Genomic DNA, 25,084 nt, shown 5'->3' with positions numbered 1-25,084 from the left:
AAGCAGTTACCTCGGGGTCGCTTTCAGAACTGCCTCAAACACTGCTTGATATGTGTGCATGGTCAAAGGAGAAAAAGTGACTGTGGCAAAAGCATAAGAGTAGCTGGGGATACACATCTTTGTAGGGCTCAACTCAAAAACCTCTGCACTGGACATTGTTGACTAGAATAATCAAAAACAGGTTAAGCAAAGATACAGTTAAGCAACAATTAACAGTTACAATCAAAACACTATAAAACTCTTACATATTCTGCAGAATAATGTAAATAGTGGCCAAACCACGTCTCACAAACACACCTTGACTGGTCTGATCACCAGAGTGAGATCACAAGACACTTTTCCTGGATTGGTCAGCCGGAACTTGGCTTTGGCTGACTGACCCACCAGTACATTGTTGAAGACAAACTTGTTCTCGTCCTGTACATAGACACCCATGCTGTCCCGGTATTGCTCACACTGCAGCATGCTACTGTTCTTACAGATACGGTGCTCCTCAAAGATAGAAGTAAAATCTGTACTTGCTATTCCTGTAAACAGTACAGTGACATTGATCAAAATCTAGATGAAGACTGTCACCAAAAATACATTTTAAACTACACAAGAACTTAAAGATCCTTTATGCTTTTTAAGCAGCAATATTTTTTATTATATATTTCATATGTATTTCTTATAATATTATAAAAACACACAGCAAGTCATTCGTTCACACATCATTCATGAAACACTAAAGCCCAAAGTACACCTCGGCTGCCCGTGTCCGCGTACCGTCCGCATGACGCATTCGTCATCAGGAGGGTTCGCGGACGTCCGCTCATAGGCTGAGCTACACCCTGAGGTCCACTGAACATAGAGGTGGAGCTGCACTACAGGCCCCACTGAGCACTGTGGTGCACCTGCACCATGGGGCCCATTGAGCCCAGAGACATTTACCATATTTGTGGGTAGATTCAATGTAATCACAATAATGTGTGGCTAATATAAAATAAAGTATTTCAAGACCAGCTTATGCCTCTTTTAACAAGTGAGGATATATTTTATGAATTAAATCATTAAATTAACATTATGATTCCTCTCTATTGGCAATCATTTACTTGATTTATAGTAAATAAATTCATTAGAATACTCCCAAAGAAAGAATAAATCAAAATAAATACATAATCAGAGAACATGCATCACACAACTTTATATCTACTCATTCATAGTCACAAACCTGGATTACAAACTTCTGTTACTAGCTTGTAAGGAATCCCGTCTGGGTTGTCAGAGGGGTCTCTGTCAGTGATGTCTATTGCTAGACATTCCTCCCAACTATCAACATGATCTGCCTTGCAATCCACAGTAACTACTTGTTGGGCTCCAGGTGCCACAACCCCAAAGGATGGAGACAATGAGAAAACACCACATGTCAAATGTATCTGTAAAAAACAAAACATGCATATAAAACAGAATGTGTAATATATTATATGTATTGTACACTGCATCAAAAACTGAAAATAAAGAAAAATAGTTTTTTTTACCTGTGTTGTCATGCCAAACTCATTCTGCATAGTGTGTCGTAATTCACTGGCACTGGATGGTTTTGTAACGTCTTTTAAAGGTTTCTTACCTCCCATGCTTAAAACAAAACAAAACAGGAACCAGAACATGTCATATTTAACATAATTTAATTTAATTTAATTTAATTTAATTGTAAACAATAGCCATACCCTCTCCTCAGTGCATGAACTGGGGCGTTTTTACACATCCTAATGTGGAAACGCATTTCAAAGTTGCCTTTATTCTCCACAGTGAGAGTCTGTTTTTTACGTGAGCCATACACCAGTGGGCCAAAGTTGATATCATTAGCAGGACTGATACTGTATTTGGAGAAAAGTGCCTGGACTGTCACTTTGATTGGTATAGTATTAATGGTCTCGCCACCCTCCAAATTGGGCTCAATAACCTATAGATAAAACACATTAGTTTAGTTTTTGATGACAGCAGAGATAAAATGTAAAAAAAAAAAAATAATGCATGGAAAATAATCTAATAAGTGTTAAGATTAAAGACCTGACAGCAAAGGATTGGGCTATCTCTGATGGATATCTCCTTGTTGTGGTGGTAAATAATCTGGACATTACTGGGTTTATTGTTGGGGCGTAGACAGCCCTTCTGAGGAGTGATGGAGAATATTGAGTTCAGATCTGGCATTCCTGGCTCTGTGGCCTCCAGTGTAAATCTGCAAGTTAATATTGGAAAGAGAAAATTATTTACAAAAAGAGACAAAATAAACATTAGAGACATATGTGATGCTATTATTTTTTATTAAAATGGATACATGTGATTAAATATCTATTTAGTAACTTACTTAAAGGCTATGTCATATTTGCCTTTGTTTTCCAACTTAATTGACCGCTTGACCTCTTCTGATACTTTGATTGTCCCAAAATCTAATGCGCCATCAGAATCTACAGAAAATACAAAAACAGCATCAAATGAATAAAAGAATAGTTCACTTAAAAAGGAAAGCTCATTTATCAACCATCATAACGGAGAAATTAATACTGGTCACTCTTTTCCATACACTAAAATGAAAATTACCCCGTGATTTACTCACCCTCAAGCCATCCTAGGTGTATATGACTTTCTTTTTTTCCATATTCATAAATATCCTGGCTCTTCCAAGCTTTATAATTGGCAGTGAACGGGGCCCACGAGTTTGAAGTTCAATAAAGTGCCTCCATCCATCATAAACGTACCACATGGCTCAGGGGGGTTAATAAAGGCCTTCTGAGGCTAATCAATGGGTTTTTGTAAGAAAAATATCCATATTGAAAACTTTATAAAGTAAAATATCTAGCTTCCACCAGACCGCCTTCCGTATTCAACTTACAAAGAAAGTGTAACGCCTCTCGCAGTTCAAAATGCTTACGCTACGTCTTACGTCGCATAACCTCAATTACGCTTTTTTTGTAAGTTGACTACGGAAGGCGGTCTGGTGGAAGCTAGATATTTTACTTTATAAAGTTTTAAACATGGATATTTTTTTTTTTACAAAACCTCATCAATTCACTTGTTTGCGCTTCAAACCTGTGGGCCCTGTTCATTGCCATTATAAAGCTTGGAAGCGTCAGGATATTAATATAACTCAGATTGTGAAGTCATACACACCTAGGATGGCTTGAGGGTGAGTAAATCATGGGATCATTTTCATTTTTAAAGTGAACTAATCCTTTAAATACATACATACATTTAAATCACGCATGTTTGGAAGAACATGAGGGTGAGTAAATGATGACCGAGTTTTCATTATAGTGTTAACTATCCCTTTAACATATTATTTGCAGCAGAAAAATGTTATAGTGGGATGAACCAATGAGCTGTTATCAGTTAAGTACCTTCTGGAATGGTTATGTCCACCGCAATATCATAGGCCTCTGCAGTAATCTGAATGTTCTCTGAATGATGAACAATGCCAAGAATGTTCTCCACATCTGACACCTGGTAAACAAACATGCCTTATCAGGCACATGAACACAAACTAATGCATTCTACACCAATTATAATTACACTTTCTTTATCTCCAGGAAACCATGACATTTGTAAATATTGCTGCAATACCTCTAAACACATGGATCTCTTCAATTTGACAGGGTTCTTAGCTATAAAATACATGTGTAGGGAGAAGTCAGAATGAGGCATGATGATGCCCTGGTTCTGAGACACGCTGAATTCTTCCCCAAGCATCTCCAGACCCCTCAGTCTCCAAGCAGCTGGCATAAGGGTATTATTGCGTAGACGCAAACTCCGGGTTTCTTTTCTGTAGGAAAAGTATAAAAAAACCTTGAAAAGGATTTTACCTTCTAAAGTATTTTTGATTAATAATAACAATGAACAAAAAGTCAACTGTTTGTTAAATAAAAGTGTTTCAAGCAACCATCACATTCCTATCTGAAGTAAATGTAGTAGACCTGTATGGTGGAGTTTTGTCAAACTGGAGCAGTTTGAGGTCCAGCTCCAATTCAGGCCGGACTCCTACACAGGAGAGGCGGAAAACAACTGGCTCTGGGTTCCCCTTGATGCAGCACACCACTCTGTCCTCTATATGTTTGGGGGTATTTGGGTATGCCCCCACCATTAGTACCTGCCAGGAGAATATTAATGGCAATTATGACACGAGAGTTTGAGTAAAAGCCTGGTGTTAAACTGAAGGCTAGTGTTATTGTTCAGATAGGAATGGGTATCAAGGTGTTCAAAACCTCAGGTGATGGATAAAAAAATCTAACAAAACAAAAAAAACAAAGGAGGAATGTGTTCGCATAATGAAATTAAAACTCCAAAAAGCTTTTTAACAAACATAAGAAATAGCTGTTAAGTTTATTTGGAGCATATACAGCTAATTTAAAATATTTGACGTATTTAAAAATATCACACAGCTCAAACAACCACCGAATTTGTGTAATAATAAGAAATATAAATGTGCATACTTTTCGCTCATTGGGTTCCAGTGTCATATTCGGAGGGTCAAGAAGGAAAGTGGTGGTCTTGACATCATGTTCGAAGCAAAAATGGATCTCCGCCTTTGTTTTAGAATTGTTGTGAATTACAAACTTATCCATGTTCTCAGGATATTTCCCTTCTTTAAACCTGGGTCAGGATAAAATCATTTATATTAATAAAGACCTAATATAGATTCACATTTATTATAGAAGAGCTAAGAGAAAAGTACTGTTAAGACACCCAATAATGCAAAAGTTAGTTTGGGACTACATGCCAGCACCTGTCCTTGGTCTTTCCACACAGTAGAGGTCCAAACTCATACAGGTCCGACTGGATAATGTAAGTCTTTTGGAGTCCACTCTCAGGCAGCAGAATCTTTTTGCAGTGTGCAAACACAATCCTATGAAAATGAACACATAGACACTAATTCGTACATGTCCAAGTTCAATGATAACTATATTTCTCTACTGAAATGACACTCACTTGGGGTCTCTGCTTATAGATGGGTAAGCACAAATTCCTCTACAGTGAAGCTGATAACATCGCTTAGTTCCCATCACCTCAAAGCTGAAAGTCCGATCAAATTTTCCAAGAACAGAAGAGTAAAACCTAATCCTTAGTGTAACTGCTCCATTTGGTGGTACAATCCAGCGGAAATGAGTGATCCTGTAAAAGAACAACAGATTTCAAGAATACAGAGTGAAATGGTTCTATTTATTTGTGACTGTACATGTGCTTTATGTGTGTTAGGGACCTCCTGTACCCTTGGTTGTATTCTGAGTTGGGTTCTTCAGAAAGTATACTCTGGCCAGAATTAGATGCGTTAGTAATTGCCATGCCTTCCTGCAAGATGACAAGTATATTGCTTTTAATTCAGCTTATATTGCTTTTAGATCAGACAAGTCTTTTTCTTTGTTCAAATTAAAGGAAATAAATGACTTGGCCTTAAATATGTAAAAGAGAGTCTCTTTGAGACTTTTGTACCTGAGCAGCTTCTGATCTCAGGTCTGCTTCTTTCTTCTCTGACAGGTTTTCACAAGACGTGGGCATCAAAAAGGTAAAACAGCTGCTGGAGAGCTCTGTGTTGGGCACTGATCTCATCTTAGGGTATGGGACTATGGAGAATATTATAGGTGGTGGAATGGGTGGACCTTCAGGTCCTAACCCTAGCCCATCCAAAATCTGTGAGAAAAAATTTAAAAAATTGCAAGCTATACACAAAGAAAAAAAAAAATCCAACATAAAGATAAATAGAAGTATTCTACCTCTTCATGGGAGGGTAGTTTCATGCTACTGATGATCTCCAATGCACTCAGTTTTTCCTCTTTCAAAAAAAGCCAAATGTGGGAGATGGGTTCTGGCACCACCATCTTTTCGGAGTCTTCTGCACCATCAGTTGACGCTTGGGTCTGACTAGGAGCTGGTGACTTCATATCTGCAGTCTCCACCTTCAGCTTTTCCTTCTCAGCTTTCTCCTTATCTCGTTCCTTCTTGTTTTTCTTTGGGAGGGAGGGAGGAGGACAGTCCATGGTGTCTCTGGTCTCTTGGCTTTCGGTGGCCATGGGCTGTAATAAAATATTTAGCGTTCGGTCCCAGAACTGAAGAATGTGTTGGAGTTCTTTCTGGCTTTGTTCGTACAGATGGAATCGGGCACGTAGCTCTCTGTCACTTTCACTGGACTGTTGACAAAGAACAAAAAAATACAGCAAAGATTTCAAACATAACTGGACAATGTTAACCAGTCAAACTCAAATCTTTTGTACAGCAATTACAATTGGTGCCGCTTGTGGTACAGGAATTAAACATTTTATCTTGATTGGAAGTCAGATACTTCATGCATGTCATCTACTAATGTTACTGCATTTAAATAATGACAATCTGAAACATCTTCAGGCTTCACAAGAATAGTGTTTTGAAGGTCAATTCCACTCTCAAACAAACCATCTCTTGTTGTACGTCCTCAGAAAGTGGCAGAGGGTCTTCCTCTCGTGGGCTGGTATCCCAGTCTTCACTAGGTGTCATCTCCTCTGCTCTTAAATTCTCAAGCTCCTGTTGTCTTCTCTCTTCTTGTTCTTGGTCAAACTTGTCCCGTTCTCTAAAGTAATACACAATTACATGCAATTTTCTTTTATTAAAATTGAGTGTGAAGAACTCTTTGTATATTTGCTGTCATTACTAATTTAGAATGTGTTTAATTTTTGGAAAACCTGTCATTAAAATGGACAAATTTAGAGGCAAAAAGATATTAAGATATTAAGAATTGTTTTTAGAGTATACATCCTGAATAAAAAAAATTGTTGATGGATTAACGTTTAAAAGTGAAAAATGTAAGTTTATTGTAACTCTTAACTTAATAGAACACTTACTAAAAAAAACGAATAGTTTATTTGTTTAACTGCATGTCACATGACCATAACAGACATCAGAGAAACGTGAATATGCGAATGCGTTGTTAAATTATTGAAATAATAACTTGATCACAAGGGGCACATTACATCAAATAAACGGGTTCGGCTGACAAAAAAAAGTTTGGGAATCCCCAAATACTTCAAAATGATTCTTATGTTGTATCAGTGTCAGAAGGGAGTAGAGCACCTGAGCTTGAAGGCACTGTAGCTGTTAAAAAGGTCCATAACATAAATATGGCGTCGATTGTTGAACGCCTTCAGGATGATCTGGAGTGTGTTGCTTAGTGAGCGGCTGTACAGTGTCTCCAATCCGTCAATCACAACACCACGGTGACAGTCGCTAAGCTATGCCATGGGGGCAAGGAAGACAAAATCACTATGTGTTGTCTACATATGCTGTGATTGACATAAATTAGCATCCGTATATCAGATACTGGTATAGGGTATACAATAAAATGTACACAGCGTAGCAGCCTCTCACCTGCAGTCTCTCTGACAGGACCTCTACCAACACATCATCGGGCAGGAGGTGGCTAATCAGCTCCAGCTCTTCATTCTGACTCACACTCAGATGTCTGTGTGCCTGACCATCTGTCTGTAACACAAACATTTAATTTTTTATTTATATCCATTCATACATGATCCAGTACAGAACAGATCCACATGTTACAGCATATGTTTTATAACAGAATCTTACTTTATTAATGTAGGGAAAATCTGACACTCAAGAAACATTTCTTCTTATTATCACTAGTGAAAACACGTGTGCTTATTTTTTATTCTTTTTTTTTTTCTTTGGAAAAAACGGATACATTTAAAAAAAAATTCTTTGATGGACAGAATTTTTTGATACTTTCATTGATTTTGTTTACTTACTATATATATACATACAACATTATTAACACAATATCCAGCGTATAGCGTTAGTTCTGGCAGGGCACGTTAGTCAAGCTTGCTTCAGCTGACTGTCAGCTGATCAAGTCTACCTATAGGGATACGATGCCTATCACAGCATGCATATAAAAGCTCCTTTAGTATCATCAGCTGCTATCGCGTTCTTCGGAGCTAATTACCCTCCTCCATCCCCAGCTCCTCCACTCGATTCCCCCTGAATCAGACTACATTCCTGAATTGGGTTGTACTTTTTAATATGACATTAATGCTATCTGCAATACATCGTTGCTTCTGTTCTGTTTACCCTAAGGAGGGGTTTATCACTGCTCTCTCTGCTCTTATCCATGCTAGACTGCATGGGTGAGAAGGGAGTTCTTGCAGAGAACAGAACCATACCGCCAATCTAAACTATGCTAATTGTCTATCACTTTGACGATAGTGATCCTGACAGAAATAAGTTTACAAGAGAAACAACATTGTATAAGATATTAATATTGTTTTGTAAGCATAAATCTAACAGCCTTTTGTGAGAATAATACTTAAAGCAAGAAAGAAAATAGATTTAGATTTTTCAACAAAAACAAAAAAAATCGATATATACACTCACCTAAAGGATTATTAGGAACACCTGTTCAATTTCTCATTAATGCAATTATCTAATCAACCAATCACATGGCAGTTGCTTCAATGCATTTAGGGGTGTGGTCCTGGTTAAGACAATCTCCTGAACTCCAAACTGAATGTCAGAATGGGAAAGAAAGGTGATTTAAGCAATTTTGAGCGTGGCATGGTTGTTGGTGCCAGACGAGCCGGTCTGAGTATTTCACAATCTGCTCAGTTACTGGGATTTCCATGCATAACCATTTCTAGGGTTTACAAAGAATGGTGTGAAAAGGGAAAAACATCCAGTATGCGGCAGTCATGTGGGCGAAAATGCCTTGTTGATGCTAGAGGTCAGAGGAGAATGGGCCGACTGATTCAAGCTGATAGAAGAGCAACTTTGACTGAAATAACCACTCGTTACAACCGAGGTATGCAGCAAAGCATTTGTGAAGCCACAACACGCTCAACCTTGAGGCGGATGGGCTACAACAGCAGAAGACCCAAATAGGAAAAAGAAGCTACAATTTGCACGAGCTCACCAAAATTGTACAGTTGAAGACTGGAAAAATGTTGCCTGGTCTATGAGTCTCGATTTCTGTTGAGACATTCAGATGGTAGAGTCAGAATTTGGCGTAAACAGAATGAGAACATGGATCCATCATGCCTTGTTACCACTGTGCAGGCTGGTGGTGGTGGTGTAATGGTGTGGGGGATGTTTTCTTGGCACACTTTAGGCCCCTTAGTGCCAATTGGGTATCGTTTAAAATGCCACGGCCTACCTGAGCATTGTTTCTGACCATTTCCATCCCTTTATGACCATCATGTACCCATCCTCTGATGGCTACTTCCAGCAGGATAATGCACCATGTCACAAAGCTTGAATCATTTCAAATTGGTTTTTTGAACATGACAATGAGTTCACTGGACTAAAATGGCCCCCACAGTCACCAGATCTCAACCCAATAGAGCATCTTTGGGATGTGGTGGAACGGGAGCATATATATATATATATATATATATATATATATATATATATATATATATATATATATATATATATATATATATATATATATATATATATATATATATATATATATATATATATATTTATATATATTTTTTTAAATCTAAATTAAATGTTTTTCTTGCTTTAAGTATTATTATATATAAATAAATCATAAATTCTATTTTTTAAATTGATTGAAAAACAATAGAATTTAGATATATTTATTTATCGATTTTTTTTCTAAATTATATATTTTTTCTTGCTTTAAGTATTATTCTCACAAAATGCTGTTAGATTTTGCTGACAAAACAATATTAATATCTTATGCAATGTTGTTTCTCTAATAAAACATTACTAACACTTCACTGTACTGAAATGGCCCCCACAGTCACCAGATCTCACCCCAATAGAGCATCTTTGGGATGTGGTGGAACGGGAGCTTCGTGCCCTGGATGTGCATCCCACAAATCTCCATCAACTGCAAGATGCTATCCTATCAATATGGGCCAATATTTCTAAAGAATGCTTTCAGCACCTTGTTGAACCAATGCCACGTAGAATTAAGGCAGTTCTGAAGGCAAAAGGAGGTCAAACACATTAGTATGGTGTTCCTAATAATCCTTTAGGTGAGTGTGTGTATATATATATATATATATATATATATATATATATATATATATATATATATATATATATATATATATATATATATATATATATATATATATATATATATATATATATATATATATATATTAATCTAAATTAAATGTTTTCCTTGCTTCTTTAAGTATTATTATATATAAATAAATCACAAATTCTATTTTTTAAATGGATTGAAAAACAATAGAATTTAGATATATTTATTTATCGATTTTTTTTTCTAAATTATATATTTTTTCTTGCTTTAAGTATTATTCTCACAAAATGCTGTTAGATTTATGCTGACAAAACAATATTAATATCTTATGCAATGTTGTTTCTCTAATAAAACATTACTAACACAATATAAGTTTACTAGTGTTATTGGTATAAGTGAAAAGCCCTAAAAATGTCTGTACCACTGAAGCAGCAGGACCAGAGCTGTCATTCTTCTGTGAATGCCCTGTGATGTTTGTTCTGTTGCGGGTTGAGGCAGATGATGGCGGGACTTTAGGACCACTGGTCTGGCTGCCCTCTGCTGTGTGTTTGGCAACTGCTTCGACACTAAGAACACCAGCACCCTGACATGGAGGGGCCATCTTATCTGTCGCTACGTCCTCCACTTCCTTCTGAGCATAAACCACAGAAGCCTTGTCACATAGTTCTCTTGCCCTCAGGGCTGCAGAGCTGTTCCCTGATGACACGGCCTCCTGCACCACCTCATCAACACTGAGACACGCCGCCCCATAGTGCTTAGCCAGAGTAACTGCTGTCCTTGTTTTACCTGCACACAGACGCTTACATTTAAATCAGTTGGGCCAGTTGCATAAACTAAGCCATTATGTTAAGACAGTGTCTTAAGATCTAGTATGAGCCACTAGCAGTTAGGCAAGTGGCATTCAGTCTTACTTTTCGTATCAAATTAGGCCAGTCTATGTTTTTATTTAACTGATTTAAAAAAATTATGAACAGTCTTAAAGAAAAAAATGTATGTCTAACTTGTAAGACTAGTCTTAACGGTTTATGCAACCGGCCCCTGAGCAAACAAGCTAAAATGCAATAATTTCATGCTTTGAAAAACTATACAGAAAACATTTATCATTTTCCCTGACATCTTACCTGACAGAGGAGCGCCATGCACAATGATGGCAATGCCCCGGCGATTTAGAGCAGCCTTGCCCTCTGGTGAAAGATCAATGCCCATGTGACGTGCGATAGCTCTGGACACAGGGTCGTATTCCAGATCCCCCACTGCAGTGACGGCACTGATGTTGTCTTTAGTCAGGGCTTTGAGGAGAAGACCAATGTATACTCATTTATGTGCATGAAATACTAATCTAATAAAGAATGCAAATGCTTTTAAAATACGGTTAAGCCATACCTTTACCACTGAGTGATTCACCCTCAGATGGTTCAGTTGTCTCCCCCTTGTCATCTTCTGCAAGACCTTCCCCGGATTCTTAAAAACAGATGAGATATATTAGATTCACTTGAAATTATGCCAAAAGGAAAAATCTGTGATCATGCCCTCAGATGTCAGTTTTGTTTTAGTCTTATTATAAAACTCTACATAAATTATAAATTAAAACATCATTTCAAAATCTGTAGCTAAAAAGTTAGGTAACATTTTTATTTTAAGTTAGGTAACATTTTATTTATACATACGTTACATGTATTTACCATAGTAATAACAAAACAGTAAATGATGCATAATTACATGCAACTAACCCTCAACCAAATCATAATCCTAGCAGAAATATACTATATGTTGGCAGGGATGTAGAAAACATGCCAAGTTCCAATACATGCTACAGACAGCAATTCTACGTTGAAATGTGTGTTCTGTGTCGGAATGTCTGTTTTTGTTTTAGTCTGAGTGATTCCGCCTACCGCCAATTTACCCAAAAGTATTTTGATACCCCGGGTTGCCAGTTGAAGGCAAACACAGCAATGGAAACCAGCAAACAAACTGGTTCAGAGATCGCAAATTCAAAAAAAAAATCCTCTGCAATAAATACATTGCAAGCATATACATTAGCTGATCAAATTTCCATTGTCAATTATGGTTGTTTCTGTTGCATGTTCTCAATCTGGCAACCCGCTTGACTCTAAAGAGGAGGGGGCGAGGGGGAAAGTGCACTTTTGAGAAAATTTCTATTATCATATACACCAGGGTTTTTCAAACTGGAGTTCGTGGAAAATATAAATCAATGCATTCAAATAAATTAAAAAATTATTAAGTGGCATTTAAAAGATTGAAAATCCCTAATATAGACCCTCTCTGCTGCAGTATACAATACCCTGATTGGTTTGTGAGCTGTGTTCTTTGTAGTAATCCAGCAGTTCTGGGGGCAGAGTCTCGCCAGGAGAACGGGGAGGTAGAAGTAACGCATTGTGAGCGTCATATCCTTTTAACATCCGCAAGATCTGATGAGCAGAACACAAAGAATGAAAAAGGGAAAGAAACATATAATGAGATTGTCCAGACAGTGTCCAGCGCTACATTAAAACAAACTGGTGATCATTGTTGAGAAATAAGATTACTTTGGAGAAATAAATATATAAATCTCATGTATAAATGAAACCATTAATAACATAGCACAGAAAATGTATTCTTGGAAACTTTTAATGATTTTTTTTTTTCATATTAGAAATGTTAATGTTGAAATATTCCTTATTGCCAGTGTGTCATCACATTATTTTCAATAATGACAACTCTGAATAGTTTTAGCATGTTATTGAATTTGGCAATGTTAATGTATTTGGTCTTGACAGACTAGATATGCTACGCTGCTGCTGCTGGTTATTGTGGCTATTATTGCGGCTTTCTAATTGATACACATGCTGTGAGCATGTAAGATATGCTGCTGTAGCATAAATAGACATAAATCCCATAAATCCCGTGGCGGATCAAGGCAGGTGGGGCTGGGGGAGGTGGAGGGCTCAGAGGAAGGCGCTGCAGGACTAGCTTACAGCAAACAATGAATCAGACAATTTTAACATTGAGCAAGAAATGAAATTGGCTGCTGGATCAGCAGAGGCCAATCAGCTTGTGCCATGCAGTAATAATGTGATTGCTTGCAGACTGCATGTAAAGGGCCTAGGCTGCACTCTAGAGTTTTACAACTGAATTAAATTTATTTTAAATTTGAGATAAAGACATCTAAAAATATATATTCTGACAAAACAGGAAAACCCCTATTTGAAACCAATTAAGCTCACCTCTTCCTCTTCTAGGTACTGCTCATCGAAGTCCAGAGAGTAAAACTCAATAGGGAAGGGGCAAGGGTTGCGGACAATCACCTCAGCAACCTTTCCTTCACTACAGGGTAGGATGGACCCCATATCTAGTGTTGAGGAGGAAAACTCCAGCTGAGGCTCTTCTCCTTGACCTTGGGCCAGCAGCAGGATCTTCTGAGTGCTCTGAGCCACTGTTACCACTAGTCTCTGACTGTACGTTTTCTGTACAGGAACACATAAGAAAGGAGAAAGCAATCAAGCTCATGAATAAAAACATACAGCTGGCCTGCAGATTGACTGCAGGCAACACAGCAATATATTGGAATTCAATATCTTGGAATTATTCATAAGTCTTCACCCTGCTTTAAGGAATAAAAATCAACATGGTAAACTGATTTGAGTTGAAAATATGATAGTGTTCTTTGTCACTTTTATTTAAGTATTTTAAATATAAAATATAAAGTGTATTTAGCTAAAATGTAGCTAGATTGAATCTTGAACTGAAGAAAACATTAGAAAGTTCCATTTATCATTATTTATACTATTGTTCAACAGTTCAGGGTTGGTACGGGTCAAGGCTGCATTTATTTGATAGAAACACAGTAAAAAATTAATGCTGTGAAATACTGATACAATTTAAAACAACAGTTTGTTATTTTAATAAATGTTATTTTATTCCTGTGATTGCAAAGCTGAATTTTCAGCAGCAATTACTCCAGTCTTCAGTGTCACATAATCATGCAGAGACATTTCTTATAGATCCTTTTCACAGAATGTTATCAATATCGTAAATCCTGCAAATTTTTTGTATTTTAATTTTTGTATTTTTATTTATGTACATTTATAACACTAATACTTTGTTTTATATTACTTTTGCATCAAATTACAAAAACAAGTTACCGCTGCTGTGAGGAGTGATGGTAAAAATTAACATCTCTCTTTTCACTGCCGTTATCAACCTCACTCTATTTTTTTCCCTCTTTTTGAAAGTTGTGAAATCACTATTGTGGAGTTTTTCTTTTGCTATTTGAGCAAATGGGGACACAAAAAATATATTTAATGTATACTCTCATTCACCGCTATAAAAGTTAACCCAACTATGACGACTTCCGCTCTGAGAAACCTGGAAATGTGAAAAGGGTCTATTGTTATCAATGTTGAAAACAGCTGTGCTGCTTAATGAATTTGTGGAAACTGTAAAACATTTTTTTCCCCTCCAGGATTCTTTTATGAATAGAAATTTCTAAAGAACAGCATTTATTTGAAATCTTTTGTAACATCATAACATTATGCTTCACTGTACATTTTGATCAATTTATAGCACACTTGCTAAATAAATGTATTAATATATTTTTTTGTTATCTTACTGATCCCAAACTTTGGACCAGTAGTGTATGTGAAAAACTAATAATTGTGTAATCATTCAGTAGCTAATGTCTGCAGTTGACTTTACCCCCTCTGCTGGGCTGAATTTGACCTGCACGTTGGTTCTGTCACCAGGATAGAGTGTGCCATCTGAGGGCAATAACTCAAAGACAACTGGAGGAGGCCGCTGTTTCAGCTGAGCCTGTCGTCTGAGGTACAGTGGGATGTGCTTGTCAATCTAATCACACAACCAAAACAGACAACATCTGAGATAAATGTCCACTTAATTCAATCACAACAAAAACTAGAAGACTAGGAAAAAACATTTTGACAAATGGTAAGAGCACTGAAGTAAACCTCATACTGCAGCCTGATCTAAAACTAGAAGCAGCAAACATGCCATAAAGACGAATGAATCTCAGCCTACGGCGAACCCGCTTTAATATCCAGAAGATATATATAATTCATTACTAAAGCAGCTTATAATGATGGAAATGAACCTCAGAGTCAACATGAAATCAAAACTGACTCGATATACTTTATTAATACATGCATAGTCTTCTACTGTGAATAAATAATCAGTACATGGTATTCCAAAGAAAGAAAAGATTACTCTGGCTCTTTGCTTGCATGTTGTGTAAAAGGCTTGTACCTTCTTTAACCGTTCCTCCTGTCTGATGCGCCACTCACAGGGCACTGGTCCGTCATTGTACAGTTGGACCGTGATCACCTGACACAGGCCACACTGGATGGTGTCGAATTGCAGCGTGTCTGTTGACACTGTGAGGGAGGGCATGGTGACCTCTGCACATAAACACACCTGCACTTGGGGTCCCTTTGTCACCTGTCAAACACACAGGATTCAGTGACACGGAATATCAACAAAGGGAAATACATATTTTATAACGAATATTTTTAAATGAGCATAATAATGCGTGAAAAATGTGTGTGTGTGGGGGGGGCTAATGCTATTTTATGCGTTCTGACTTATTTACACTGTTAAAAGAGTTCTCATGCTAAAAATGGGCAACATTTAAAAACACGAGTTGGACGTATGACGGAGTAGTTTGGTGCCAAATATGCTCCTTCAGGATTTGAATACATTTCGGACAGTTTTTTCGAGTATGGCCCTGTACGACATCATAAAGAGCGGAATTCCTTATATGGCACTTCTCCCGGATGAGTGAATGCACACATCAACCAGAGCGAGAGCTTGAGCCTATCAATGAGCTTCATTTTGTTACGGAAGCCGTCGGCAGCGCTGTCATTTTGTTTTTAGACCACGAAATCAACAATGTCACTAAACTGTGTTTTTGGTTGTGAGGGAAAGATAACCATGTTCAGCTTCCCAAATAACCCAGCATAAGGGGACAATGGAGCAGCAAAGGAGTTCTGCAAGTGTGTTTGTTTGTTCCCAGTCATGAGTCGAAACCGTGCATATAATGTAAACAACACAAACGTATAGTGAATCGAAAGTTATCCAGGGATAATGCCATAATGTATGTGTGTGTGTGTGTGTGTGTGTGTGTGTGTGTGTGTGTGTGTGTGTGTGTGTGTGTGCTCATGACTCTTTAGCTCTGCCCACTGCATGCCTCCACAAGCTCGTCTTTTTTCCGGAAATAATCGGTACAGCATATCTGTTTTTTATACATCTGATAAAACTAAAGACTCTTCGGAGATATGAAGGATGCAATCCTACTCTATAGGTACTCAAGATTAACATGAGATTGGCAGAAACTGTGTTATATACCGTTTAATTTTAATGTCAATTTTGCTTACATTTGTTAAATGAAAATTAATATTTCACATTTTGTCGTAACATTTATTTGTCTTAACTTTTTCTGCAAAAGTCTGTATGACTAAATGATTATGATGGTGAATGTTTGCAGTCTCAAAAGGCAAGAAGAATCAATATTTTATCTTCATCTTGTATTTTGCTTGTCTCAGATATTTAATGTTGCTTTCATCAAACCTGTATGGGCATAACAGCATTGATCTTTCCCAGATTGGCCCCACGGGTATCAAACTTTACTTCAAACGTCTCTGTCTCACAGAAGGGCAAATTCTGCACCCTGTCCAATTCTGTACTAAACCCTGTGAGAGAGAAAAAGAATGAATATTAATGCCGTGCATCCTGAATAAAGCTATAATGAACATTTCTGTTTTAGGCTTTGCCGATACTAACGTACTGGAATTACAACACTAGTAGAAGAAGCTCAATTTTACATCAAACCGCAAGTTTCATGAACAATCTAAACACATTACAAAGATTGACACCTACTCAAACAAAATCTGTTGTGCTGAAATGGATGCTGTCTAGAACAATAACCTCTGGCCATTTTAAATCTATTGAACATTCTGCAGTATGGACCAACCTGTGCCTGCCAGTGAGCTCTTGTCAGCTCTGAATGATATAGCCACAGGACAAGTGTTGGTTACTTTGACAATGTGGGTCGCGATGCTGCCATTGATGACATACCCAAAATCCAGTGTGTACTCAGGCAAGATGAACCTAAAGAGAAGATCTATCAGACATGCTTTAATTGCTTGTAAAAATGAAAGGTTTCTACATGAATAGACTTACTTGCACAGCTTCTTGAGCCAGTTGTTTGCAGACCCAGTTGCTCTTAGATCAGTGACTTGGTGCTGTTTCTGCACAGCCATGGCATTTTCCTTCACAAGGAGCCGTTCTAACTCCATCTGAAGCAGGGCATCATACTACAGCACACGTATAAGGACACTATTTATAGTACACACAAAAATGTATATGCAAAGTTGCAATTATGGCTATTTCTCACAGGAGTTTAACGGACAAGTACTTCCTGGGAAAGCTAGGAAGAAGAAGACACAATGTGCAATAACTACAGACACTCACAGTGGGAACGTAGTCGTCTTCAGGTGGCATCTCCTCCTTTACTGTGACAGGCCTGCTCAACACCCCTTCCCTTGATTTCTCATTCTCCACCGAGTCTTTTGCCTCCTTTAGCAAAGAACCATATATCTCCTCATCTAGCCAGAAAAACAGAAAACATCTTAATAAGATTTCATAGCCTCTTCTGAAAGCCCCATTCAGATAAGATTTCTTTTCAGAACATATGTGTGTACACAAATGTATTACTGTGGATGTCTGTAATTTTGTCAATTTGTACAGGGTGCACAACAACATATGCAGAAATTTCAAAGATAGGTAATGCAAATGTTGAATTGCTATTACACAAAATTGACCTATTACCAATTTTGTATAGAAAGTTGTTTTCCTGCCCCATCTTCCTCAGACTTGATGCTTGCCAGATTGAGGACACGCAACAGGAACGGGCACGAGTGACAATGAAAGGTGAAAGGTTATACTGTAAGTTGATTAGTTGATTTCCCCTCGTTTTGATACGTCTCTGGTCATAGAGCTTTTGAAAGTAAGGTAGGGTTTTTAGGTAAGGTAGAATCTGCGATCTCTAAACCAGTTCGTTTGTTGGCTTCCGTGGCTGCAATACACTGTGTTTTCCGCCAACTGGCAACCAGTGTTGGATACGTTACTTTAAAAAAGTAATTTGTTGTAGTTACTAGTTACTTCTTACAAATAGTAACTGAGTTAGTAACTGAGTTACATCATTATAAAAGTAACTAATTACCAGGGAAAGTAACTACTGAGTTACTTTTTTTTTTTCAAAACTTGGATGCCCCCAATATTAAATATATATGAATAAATGAATGAATTGGACACTAAATAGAATAAATTATTATTATTATAAAACATTGTACATTAATGTACAATATTGTAATGTTGCTGTGGGACAATGTGAGAGACACCTATCAAATTCAATACATTATTGTAAATATTATCAGTAGGCCTACTATAGTGTACATTTTGTGTAAATATTATCAGTACTACTACTCCTTTCGTTATCACCTGGGTTTTTAGCCACTAATTTTGTAGCGGCATGTGATGATGTGAGGTGCTTCATTAGATTAGAATTACTTGCCACAGACGTGGAGAGACTCTTTCTTCCTGGGCATAAGTTGCACGTTACATAAACATTCTTACCTTTCACCTCAACGAGGGAAAAGTAGCGCTTATACTTCCAGTTTGCGAAAGCTACCTTGGTGTGTGTGACTGTGCAAATGCGTGTGTGTCATAGGTGTGTGTGTCATAGGTGTGTGTGTGTGTGTGTGTGTGTGTGTGTGTGTGTGTGTGTGTGTGTGTGTGTGTGTGTGTGTGTGTGTGTGTGTGTGTGTGTGTGTGTGTGTGTGTGTGTGTGTGTGTGACTGTGTGTGTGTGTGTGTGAACTCAACCTATCAACCTCAACCTTGTCTCCCACCCACCAATCATCATCAGTTATGTGTACCACCCCCAACATGCATGGCATTCACGCCCGCACACACACACACACACCAACCAACCAGAGAAAGAAAAATGTTGCAGGTCCGCTTCAGTGAGCTCAATTATAGTAACGCTGCGTTTTTTTTCTCAGTAACGCTAACGGCGTTGTAATGGGAGAAACAGTAATTCGTTTGATTACTCGTTACTGAAAAAAATAATTCCGTTAGTAATGCCGTTTATCTATAACGCCGTTATTCCCATCACTGCTGGCAACTCGGGGTGTCAAAATACTATCGGGCAAACTGGCAGTGGGCGGGATCACACAGATCAAAACATTCCGACACGGAACGCACATTTCAAAGTAGAATAACTGGCTGAAGCATTGTTTTTTAGAGAAACAAACATCATGGTATTTTTATGCTTTAGTACAGTAAAAAAAATACTTATAGCACCTTTAAAGAAAAAGCAACAGTAAAACAGTCAAAGTTCAAAACCAAATCATATTACGAATTGCTTTTACAAATTCAACAATCTCTTCTTATAGGTCTTATAGTGTGACTTAATGTCCAAGTATTGATCTTATGATGTAAAAGTATATTTTGAGCAACAAAGCCTGCAATTTCTTCACTCTTTAGTACAAACTGCCTGTGTTAGTAAAGCAAAGAAGTCGATCAATAGGTAATCAGAGAGCAACACAGCACTCCTTCCTCAATAATAGTTGCACCATTTGCTCTATAACCACAAGAGCTCAGTTCCCACTGAGAGCAAAACTGCTTCTGGCTGCCTGCAGATCAGACAAGAAAATGTGTTTGAACCGTTCTAGCGCAGGGACTGAGTTAGTTCCAGGTCAAAACCATTATGTCTATCTGCAAGCTGGCATGGTGCGACTGTGTTTGATTAAAGGTTAGGTGAGCCAGGACGCAGGGCTGGCCTCCTTTCAAGTGTATTTGATGACAGTGAAAGTTGGACCATATTCAGGAATTTAAAACATCCTTTCTGAAATTCTCAATGTGTTCAACAATTTTGTGAAGCTCTGTTGGCCTCAGAAAGGCTAATTCATTTATAAGACTCGATTAATTAGATCATATGAAGATTTATAGTGTCTGACTTGGCCAATAACTTAATGGCTATACTCCAAACTCTTACTTGCTCCTTTTCATCTTTGAGTTGGGATCAATAGGATCTTTTTTGCCTTTTTTCATCCACTAAGTGAGAGAAAAGTAAGGGACCATTGTTGACACCAAAAACATTCCCATGTGTATGCAATGTTTAGAAATACTAAAAACAGAGCAGGGCAAAACTGAGGAGTCTTCAGGTGTGCTTTTATGAGACAAATAGACAAAATTTAAAGCTACTGCATATGTAATGCTCGAGATGCTTAAAAAACTGTGAGACGAGGTAGGTGCAGAGACGCCTGTCTAGAGCATGTTTATATAGAAAAAACAATTAAATAGCAGTGCAGATGAACGCAAAAACACGTTTTCTATTTTTATCAATTTTAAAACAGGATTCTAAAAAGTTGAAAAGTTCAGATGTAATGTGTCCTTGCAAAATAAAAGTATTAATTAATATTTTTTTTAAATGGTAGTGTTTGACCGACAGCAACTTACTCAGGTCTCTAGGAAGGTCCAGGCACATTCGAGGGAAAATACCCTCTCCTCTTACAGTAATGACTTCAGTCTCATAAAAGGCCACTTGCAACGGAAAGGTCTTGTGAAAGACTTCTGGAATTCCTGGAAGGTAGTATACACTGAGCCTCATTTCTGCATACGGCTCTAGGTGACCCTTCAGAAGAAACACAACCAAGACACATGATGCACTTGGGCCACAAATTTGATAAGAAGAAACGTAATCAGTGTTTTAAAACATGAAGAACATCTCACCTTGCTGGGGATGACGAGAGGCTGACCAGGTAACAGTTGCGCTCCTGGTTCCCCAGTTAGCGAAGAGAAATCAAATCCAACTTTCCCTGTGTTCTTCAGAATGAGCTCTGCTTCTGCCACATGGTCAAACAACTGTGATTATAAGGAATAGAGAGAAAAAAACAGAATAAAATCTTCCATTTGTACAGATTGCTGCTGAATTAATGGTATTGCTATTATGGTAAAAGTGTGTAGTTAACTTACCTGTAAACCAAAGTCAATGTCATTTGTGTCCAGTGTATATGAAACAAAAGAAGCCTGACCCTTGAGTGTGATCTCATAGGTGGGCCCACCTTCCACCTCACACAATGCCAACACATGCGTGCTGATGTCAGCATGACCCAGAAATGAGAAGGTCACCAGTTTGGTGTCACCAGGCTGCAGTTCCCCATACAGTGAGGAGATATCAAACACCTACGAAATGGATGAGAATGAAAACGAGGACCTTCAAATGTACAGTGGTGGCCAAAATGATTAGAACACTTGGCATCTGGGAGTCGTCTTATTGGGCCTGGATTTATTTTCCAAGAGGGCAATGACCCGATACATTCTTCTAACTATTGCCGGAACTACCTGCGACGGAAGGAATCTGCTGGAACATTGAAAATGATGGACTGGCCCCCTCAAAGTACGGACACATTTGGGGCGAGTTGGAAAATAAACTGGACAAATCTATTGTACATTCAAAGGAAAGCCTTTGGCTTCAGTTGCAGAAGACATGGGATAACATTAGTGTTGAAGTTCTCAGAGGAAATATATTGACACTGTGCCAGAGAGATGTGCTGCTGTAATTGCTGCAAAAGGTGGACATACCAAATATTAAAGTTAAAAGTGGATAAAAAAACAGTACGACTCACTTCATCTGATATTTGATGGTCAGAGCAACCATCTGCATTGAACATTATGAAATGAAATCATGTTTTGGAGGCAAAAAAAGGTAAATATTTTCAGATCTGTCAGGTGTTCTAATAATTTTGGCTACCACTGTATAATACTTTAGACTTTTAGAGAATATGTCAAGATTAAGGGACGAACGCAAGGTTATACGGACCTCTTTCACACTCACACTTGGATGCCCATCGGCTGTGAGATTGATGGGATTGCTTCCCAGCTCTGTGCTCACTGGCCGTGTTGAGGAGGTCCTATTCTGCTCTTGTCCATTGAAACTACCATGATGCAATGCATCCTCTTCCAATTGAGGCATGATTACATCAGTCTCCCTGCAAAAATATAAACAATGACACATTATTAGGGGTTTTCACCAATCATCAGATCTCCATTTCTCTTACTTCACGTTCTTGTTCCGCCTAAAGGGTTAGGCGGAAACTAAACCGAGTCTGTCAAAATGGCCATTAATTACAGAAAGCATTAAATAATTTAATGGGTGTAATTTATCAGAAGCAAAGTTCACAAAGAAAATCTCAGGCTCTGAAGAAAGGGAAAAGAATAGAGCCATGCTCACTCAGAATAAGTGTTGATGGAATTAATGTGTCATAATATTTAGCTTTCAGCAAAAAAACAAATCAAAAATCTTGTAAAAGCTATTCAAACGGAAAGTTGTATTGAAGCTGGGCAGGCTGTAATAGTGGGTGTCATTATAAATGGACTCAGCAGGGGGCAGTGTTAATCAAAAAATGTAACATCTCTTTTCTTTTTTTCTTTTTTTGATAAAACCAGGAGGCGATTACTTAGTCCAAATAATGAATAAGCTCCACAGTACCTCTGGAAATTAAAAACACCAGCCATATCTAGAAAAAAAAAAATCCCTCTAAAATCCCAAAATTTGTATTTGTTTTAATACGTGTGCGTGTTCACCAACATCTCTAGAACCAGGTTGAGAGCATTGAACAAACAGTGCTGAGAGTGTTTCAGATACTAACGCACTGAAGGGAAGTCTGGTGCAGGTGTTCTCAAAGGCTGAAAGTCTCTCAAGAGACATGTGCTGCCAGAAACGCTCGTTACATTAAACAAACGCAGATAGCGCCTCACTTTTACCTGCCCTCCTCGATATGAGTGCGTACATGATAGGTGCTCTTGAGTAGTCTAATGATTCTGTAGGAGGCTACGCTTCGTTCTCTCATTATGATCCTCATATAAGGTAATACTCAAAGGTCTGCTAACATGATGAGATTCAGGTAAACATCCCACTTTATATGTATCCTCATAATTTCTGCTTATTATCAGAGGCTTCAGGGAGTTGTCAGCCTCTAGTCTCACACAGAAGCTGTTCTCAGACCTGTTTGGGTCCATCTTGCCGTCAGCTTCTCTCTGCTCTAACAGCTCCCACTGCGCCTCCCCGCTCTCCTTTCTTTTCCCCCCAGCGTCTCCTCCAGTCCCCCGGCTCGTCTCGTTAAAAAACCTACCAGAAAAGAAGAAAAAAAGTAATCAGTCTTATATCAGCCGCAGACACCATAAGAAACTGTCCATCAGCAAGAAATCCGCCATGTGCCGGGAGCCCAAATGGATCAACGAAGTGGTGCAATAATAGCGGCTTTGCTCTTGGTTTAATTACTGATAGGCTTTTAATTAGCAGGCTGGACAATGCATCCTGAAACCCCTTGCGATAATGATATGAAAGGTCATAGTCTTATTGGATCATGCAAGAGGTGGGAAGCGAATAGCAGTGGGGAAAGTGATTAATCTTCACTGGCTTGCACTGTAGCCCCACGGAGGCAATATCGATTAATCCGATGCAGGACATGGCAGCCACTAAACAACAATTTAAAACTATAAAAACTCAACCCAACGCTATCGACAGCTGAGATTTAAAATGAAAATTTGTGCAAACTATTTTTATTTTCTAACAAGGAAACCATGGGTGTGTGTGTGTGTAAAGCTGGGAGCGTGTTAAATATGTGGACAGAAAAATGCACATCATGCCGATAATTTGATTATTTTAATTAAAACATAGTCAAATATAACAAAAATACAATGAGAAAAAAATGTCTGCAAGATTTTAACAATTCACTAACAATGTTATGTTATTATTAGCTTATTGTAAATAATCCAATCATGCAATGACACAACAAAGTCAAGGATTGTCCCGCTTGTACAGCTGAATCGTAACAGTGAATGAATACTGGTAAATTTAATTAATTCGACCTAACGCATCCTATACATTTGAGATTAATCAGAGCCGTTCTCTGAACAGATAATGCCCAAGTCAATCCTAACTGTTTTACATTTTGGAGAATTGGTGGATAATTTGTCTGAATTTGTAGCTCATTCATATGTTTTCGTGTGATCTGCTTATGCCCCACTGACGGATAGATTTGTGGGTGGACCTTCATACTTACTTTTCTAAAAAATCATATATTTACATACGAATCACATCGGACAAATTCGTAGTTAACCTCGTAAAATAGTTTATCCATGTTGGCTAGTCAGAAAGTAAGTATCTTCGCAACAACACACTGAAACACTGACGGTGAATTATTAAAGCCTTAAAGGGTTAGTTCACCCAAAAATGAAAATTCTGTCATTAATTACTCACCCTCATGTCGTTCGACACCCGTAAGACCTCCGTTCATATTCGGAACACAAATGAAGATATTTTAGTTGAAAGCTGATGGCTGAGAAAGGCTTCAGATAGGCCTCCATTGGCATTCAGTACATTGACACTTCCAAGATCCATGAAAGGCACTTAAAACGTCGTTACAAAGTCCATCTCACAACAGTGGCTCTACAATAATTTTACGATGCGACGACAATAGTTTTTGTGCGCAAAAAAAAATCAAAATAACACCTTTATCCAACTTGTTCTCGACTTCCGTGTGTGCCTCCACGACGCATGCGCGAGAATATGACGCAGATCCGGCGTTCGGGAATCCATGAAATACACACTTAAGCCCCATTTTGAGCACTACGCCGAGACCTAAAGCACGATCAATGTAGAATTCAACAGCTTAGACACGCGCGTCTTCCTCTGCTCGCTAAGCTGTTGAATTCTACATTGATCGTGCTTTAGGTCTCAGCGTAGTGCTCAAAATGGGGCTTAAGTGTGTATTTCATGGATTCCCGAACGCCGGATCTGCGTCATATTCTCGCGCATGCGTCGTGGAGGCACACACGGAAGTCGAGAACAAGTTGGATAAAGGTGTTATTTTGATTTTTTTTTGCGCACAAAAACTATTGTCGTTGCATCGTAAAATTATTGTAGAGCCACTGTGGTGAGATGGACTTTGTAACGACGTTTTAAGTGCCTTTC

At 38.1% G+C, this 25,084-nt stretch overlaps 1 protein-coding gene across 1 annotated transcript in view; it reads right to left on the bottom strand.

Annotated features, from left to right (window-relative positions):
- Nucleotides 1–25,084, bottom strand: part of hydin (HYDIN axonemal central pair apparatus protein) — a gene marked incomplete at its 5' end in the record, with an annotated part of 99,790 nt that overhangs the window by 12,426 nt on the left and 62,280 nt on the right. Inside the window, 35 exons of the mRNA XM_079826164.1 lie at nucleotides 11–162; nucleotides 298–527; nucleotides 1,211–1,415; nucleotides 1,518–1,614; nucleotides 1,707–1,942; nucleotides 2,050–2,218; nucleotides 2,348–2,447; nucleotides 3,378–3,480; nucleotides 3,601–3,799; nucleotides 3,951–4,123; nucleotides 4,467–4,626; nucleotides 4,760–4,879; nucleotides 4,963–5,145; nucleotides 5,243–5,322; nucleotides 5,464–5,661; nucleotides 5,745–6,158; nucleotides 6,421–6,574; nucleotides 7,075–7,232; nucleotides 7,369–7,482; nucleotides 10,455–10,819; nucleotides 11,155–11,322; nucleotides 11,417–11,494; nucleotides 12,336–12,462; nucleotides 13,258–13,497; nucleotides 14,729–14,878; nucleotides 15,293–15,484; nucleotides 16,613–16,734; nucleotides 17,016–17,152; nucleotides 17,225–17,358; nucleotides 17,516–17,649; nucleotides 20,566–20,740; nucleotides 20,839–20,970; nucleotides 21,082–21,291; nucleotides 21,929–22,097; nucleotides 23,114–23,236. Of these exons, the coding sequence (XP_079682290.1) occupies nucleotides 11–162; nucleotides 298–527; nucleotides 1,211–1,415; nucleotides 1,518–1,614; nucleotides 1,707–1,942; nucleotides 2,050–2,218; nucleotides 2,348–2,447; nucleotides 3,378–3,480; nucleotides 3,601–3,799; nucleotides 3,951–4,123; nucleotides 4,467–4,626; nucleotides 4,760–4,879; nucleotides 4,963–5,145; nucleotides 5,243–5,322; nucleotides 5,464–5,661; nucleotides 5,745–6,158; nucleotides 6,421–6,574; nucleotides 7,075–7,232; nucleotides 7,369–7,482; nucleotides 10,455–10,819; nucleotides 11,155–11,322; nucleotides 11,417–11,494; nucleotides 12,336–12,462; nucleotides 13,258–13,497; nucleotides 14,729–14,878; nucleotides 15,293–15,484; nucleotides 16,613–16,734; nucleotides 17,016–17,152; nucleotides 17,225–17,358; nucleotides 17,516–17,649; nucleotides 20,566–20,740; nucleotides 20,839–20,970; nucleotides 21,082–21,291; nucleotides 21,929–22,097; nucleotides 23,114–23,236 (5,901 nt within the window). The remainder of the gene's footprint in view (nucleotides 1–10; nucleotides 163–297; nucleotides 528–1,210; nucleotides 1,416–1,517; nucleotides 1,615–1,706; nucleotides 1,943–2,049; nucleotides 2,219–2,347; nucleotides 2,448–3,377; nucleotides 3,481–3,600; nucleotides 3,800–3,950; nucleotides 4,124–4,466; nucleotides 4,627–4,759; nucleotides 4,880–4,962; nucleotides 5,146–5,242; nucleotides 5,323–5,463; nucleotides 5,662–5,744; nucleotides 6,159–6,420; nucleotides 6,575–7,074; nucleotides 7,233–7,368; nucleotides 7,483–10,454; nucleotides 10,820–11,154; nucleotides 11,323–11,416; nucleotides 11,495–12,335; nucleotides 12,463–13,257; nucleotides 13,498–14,728; nucleotides 14,879–15,292; nucleotides 15,485–16,612; nucleotides 16,735–17,015; nucleotides 17,153–17,224; nucleotides 17,359–17,515; nucleotides 17,650–20,565; nucleotides 20,741–20,838; nucleotides 20,971–21,081; nucleotides 21,292–21,928; nucleotides 22,098–23,113; nucleotides 23,237–25,084) is intronic.

Source organism: Gobio gobio (assembly GCF_949357685.1).
Source record: "Gobio gobio genome assembly, chromosome: 9".
NCBI classification, from domain to species: Eukaryota; Metazoa; Chordata; class Actinopteri; order Cypriniformes; family Gobionidae; genus Gobio; species Gobio gobio.
The sequence above is the reverse complement of the archived record's forward strand: the minus strand, read 5'-3'. Positions and strand labels throughout refer to the sequence as shown.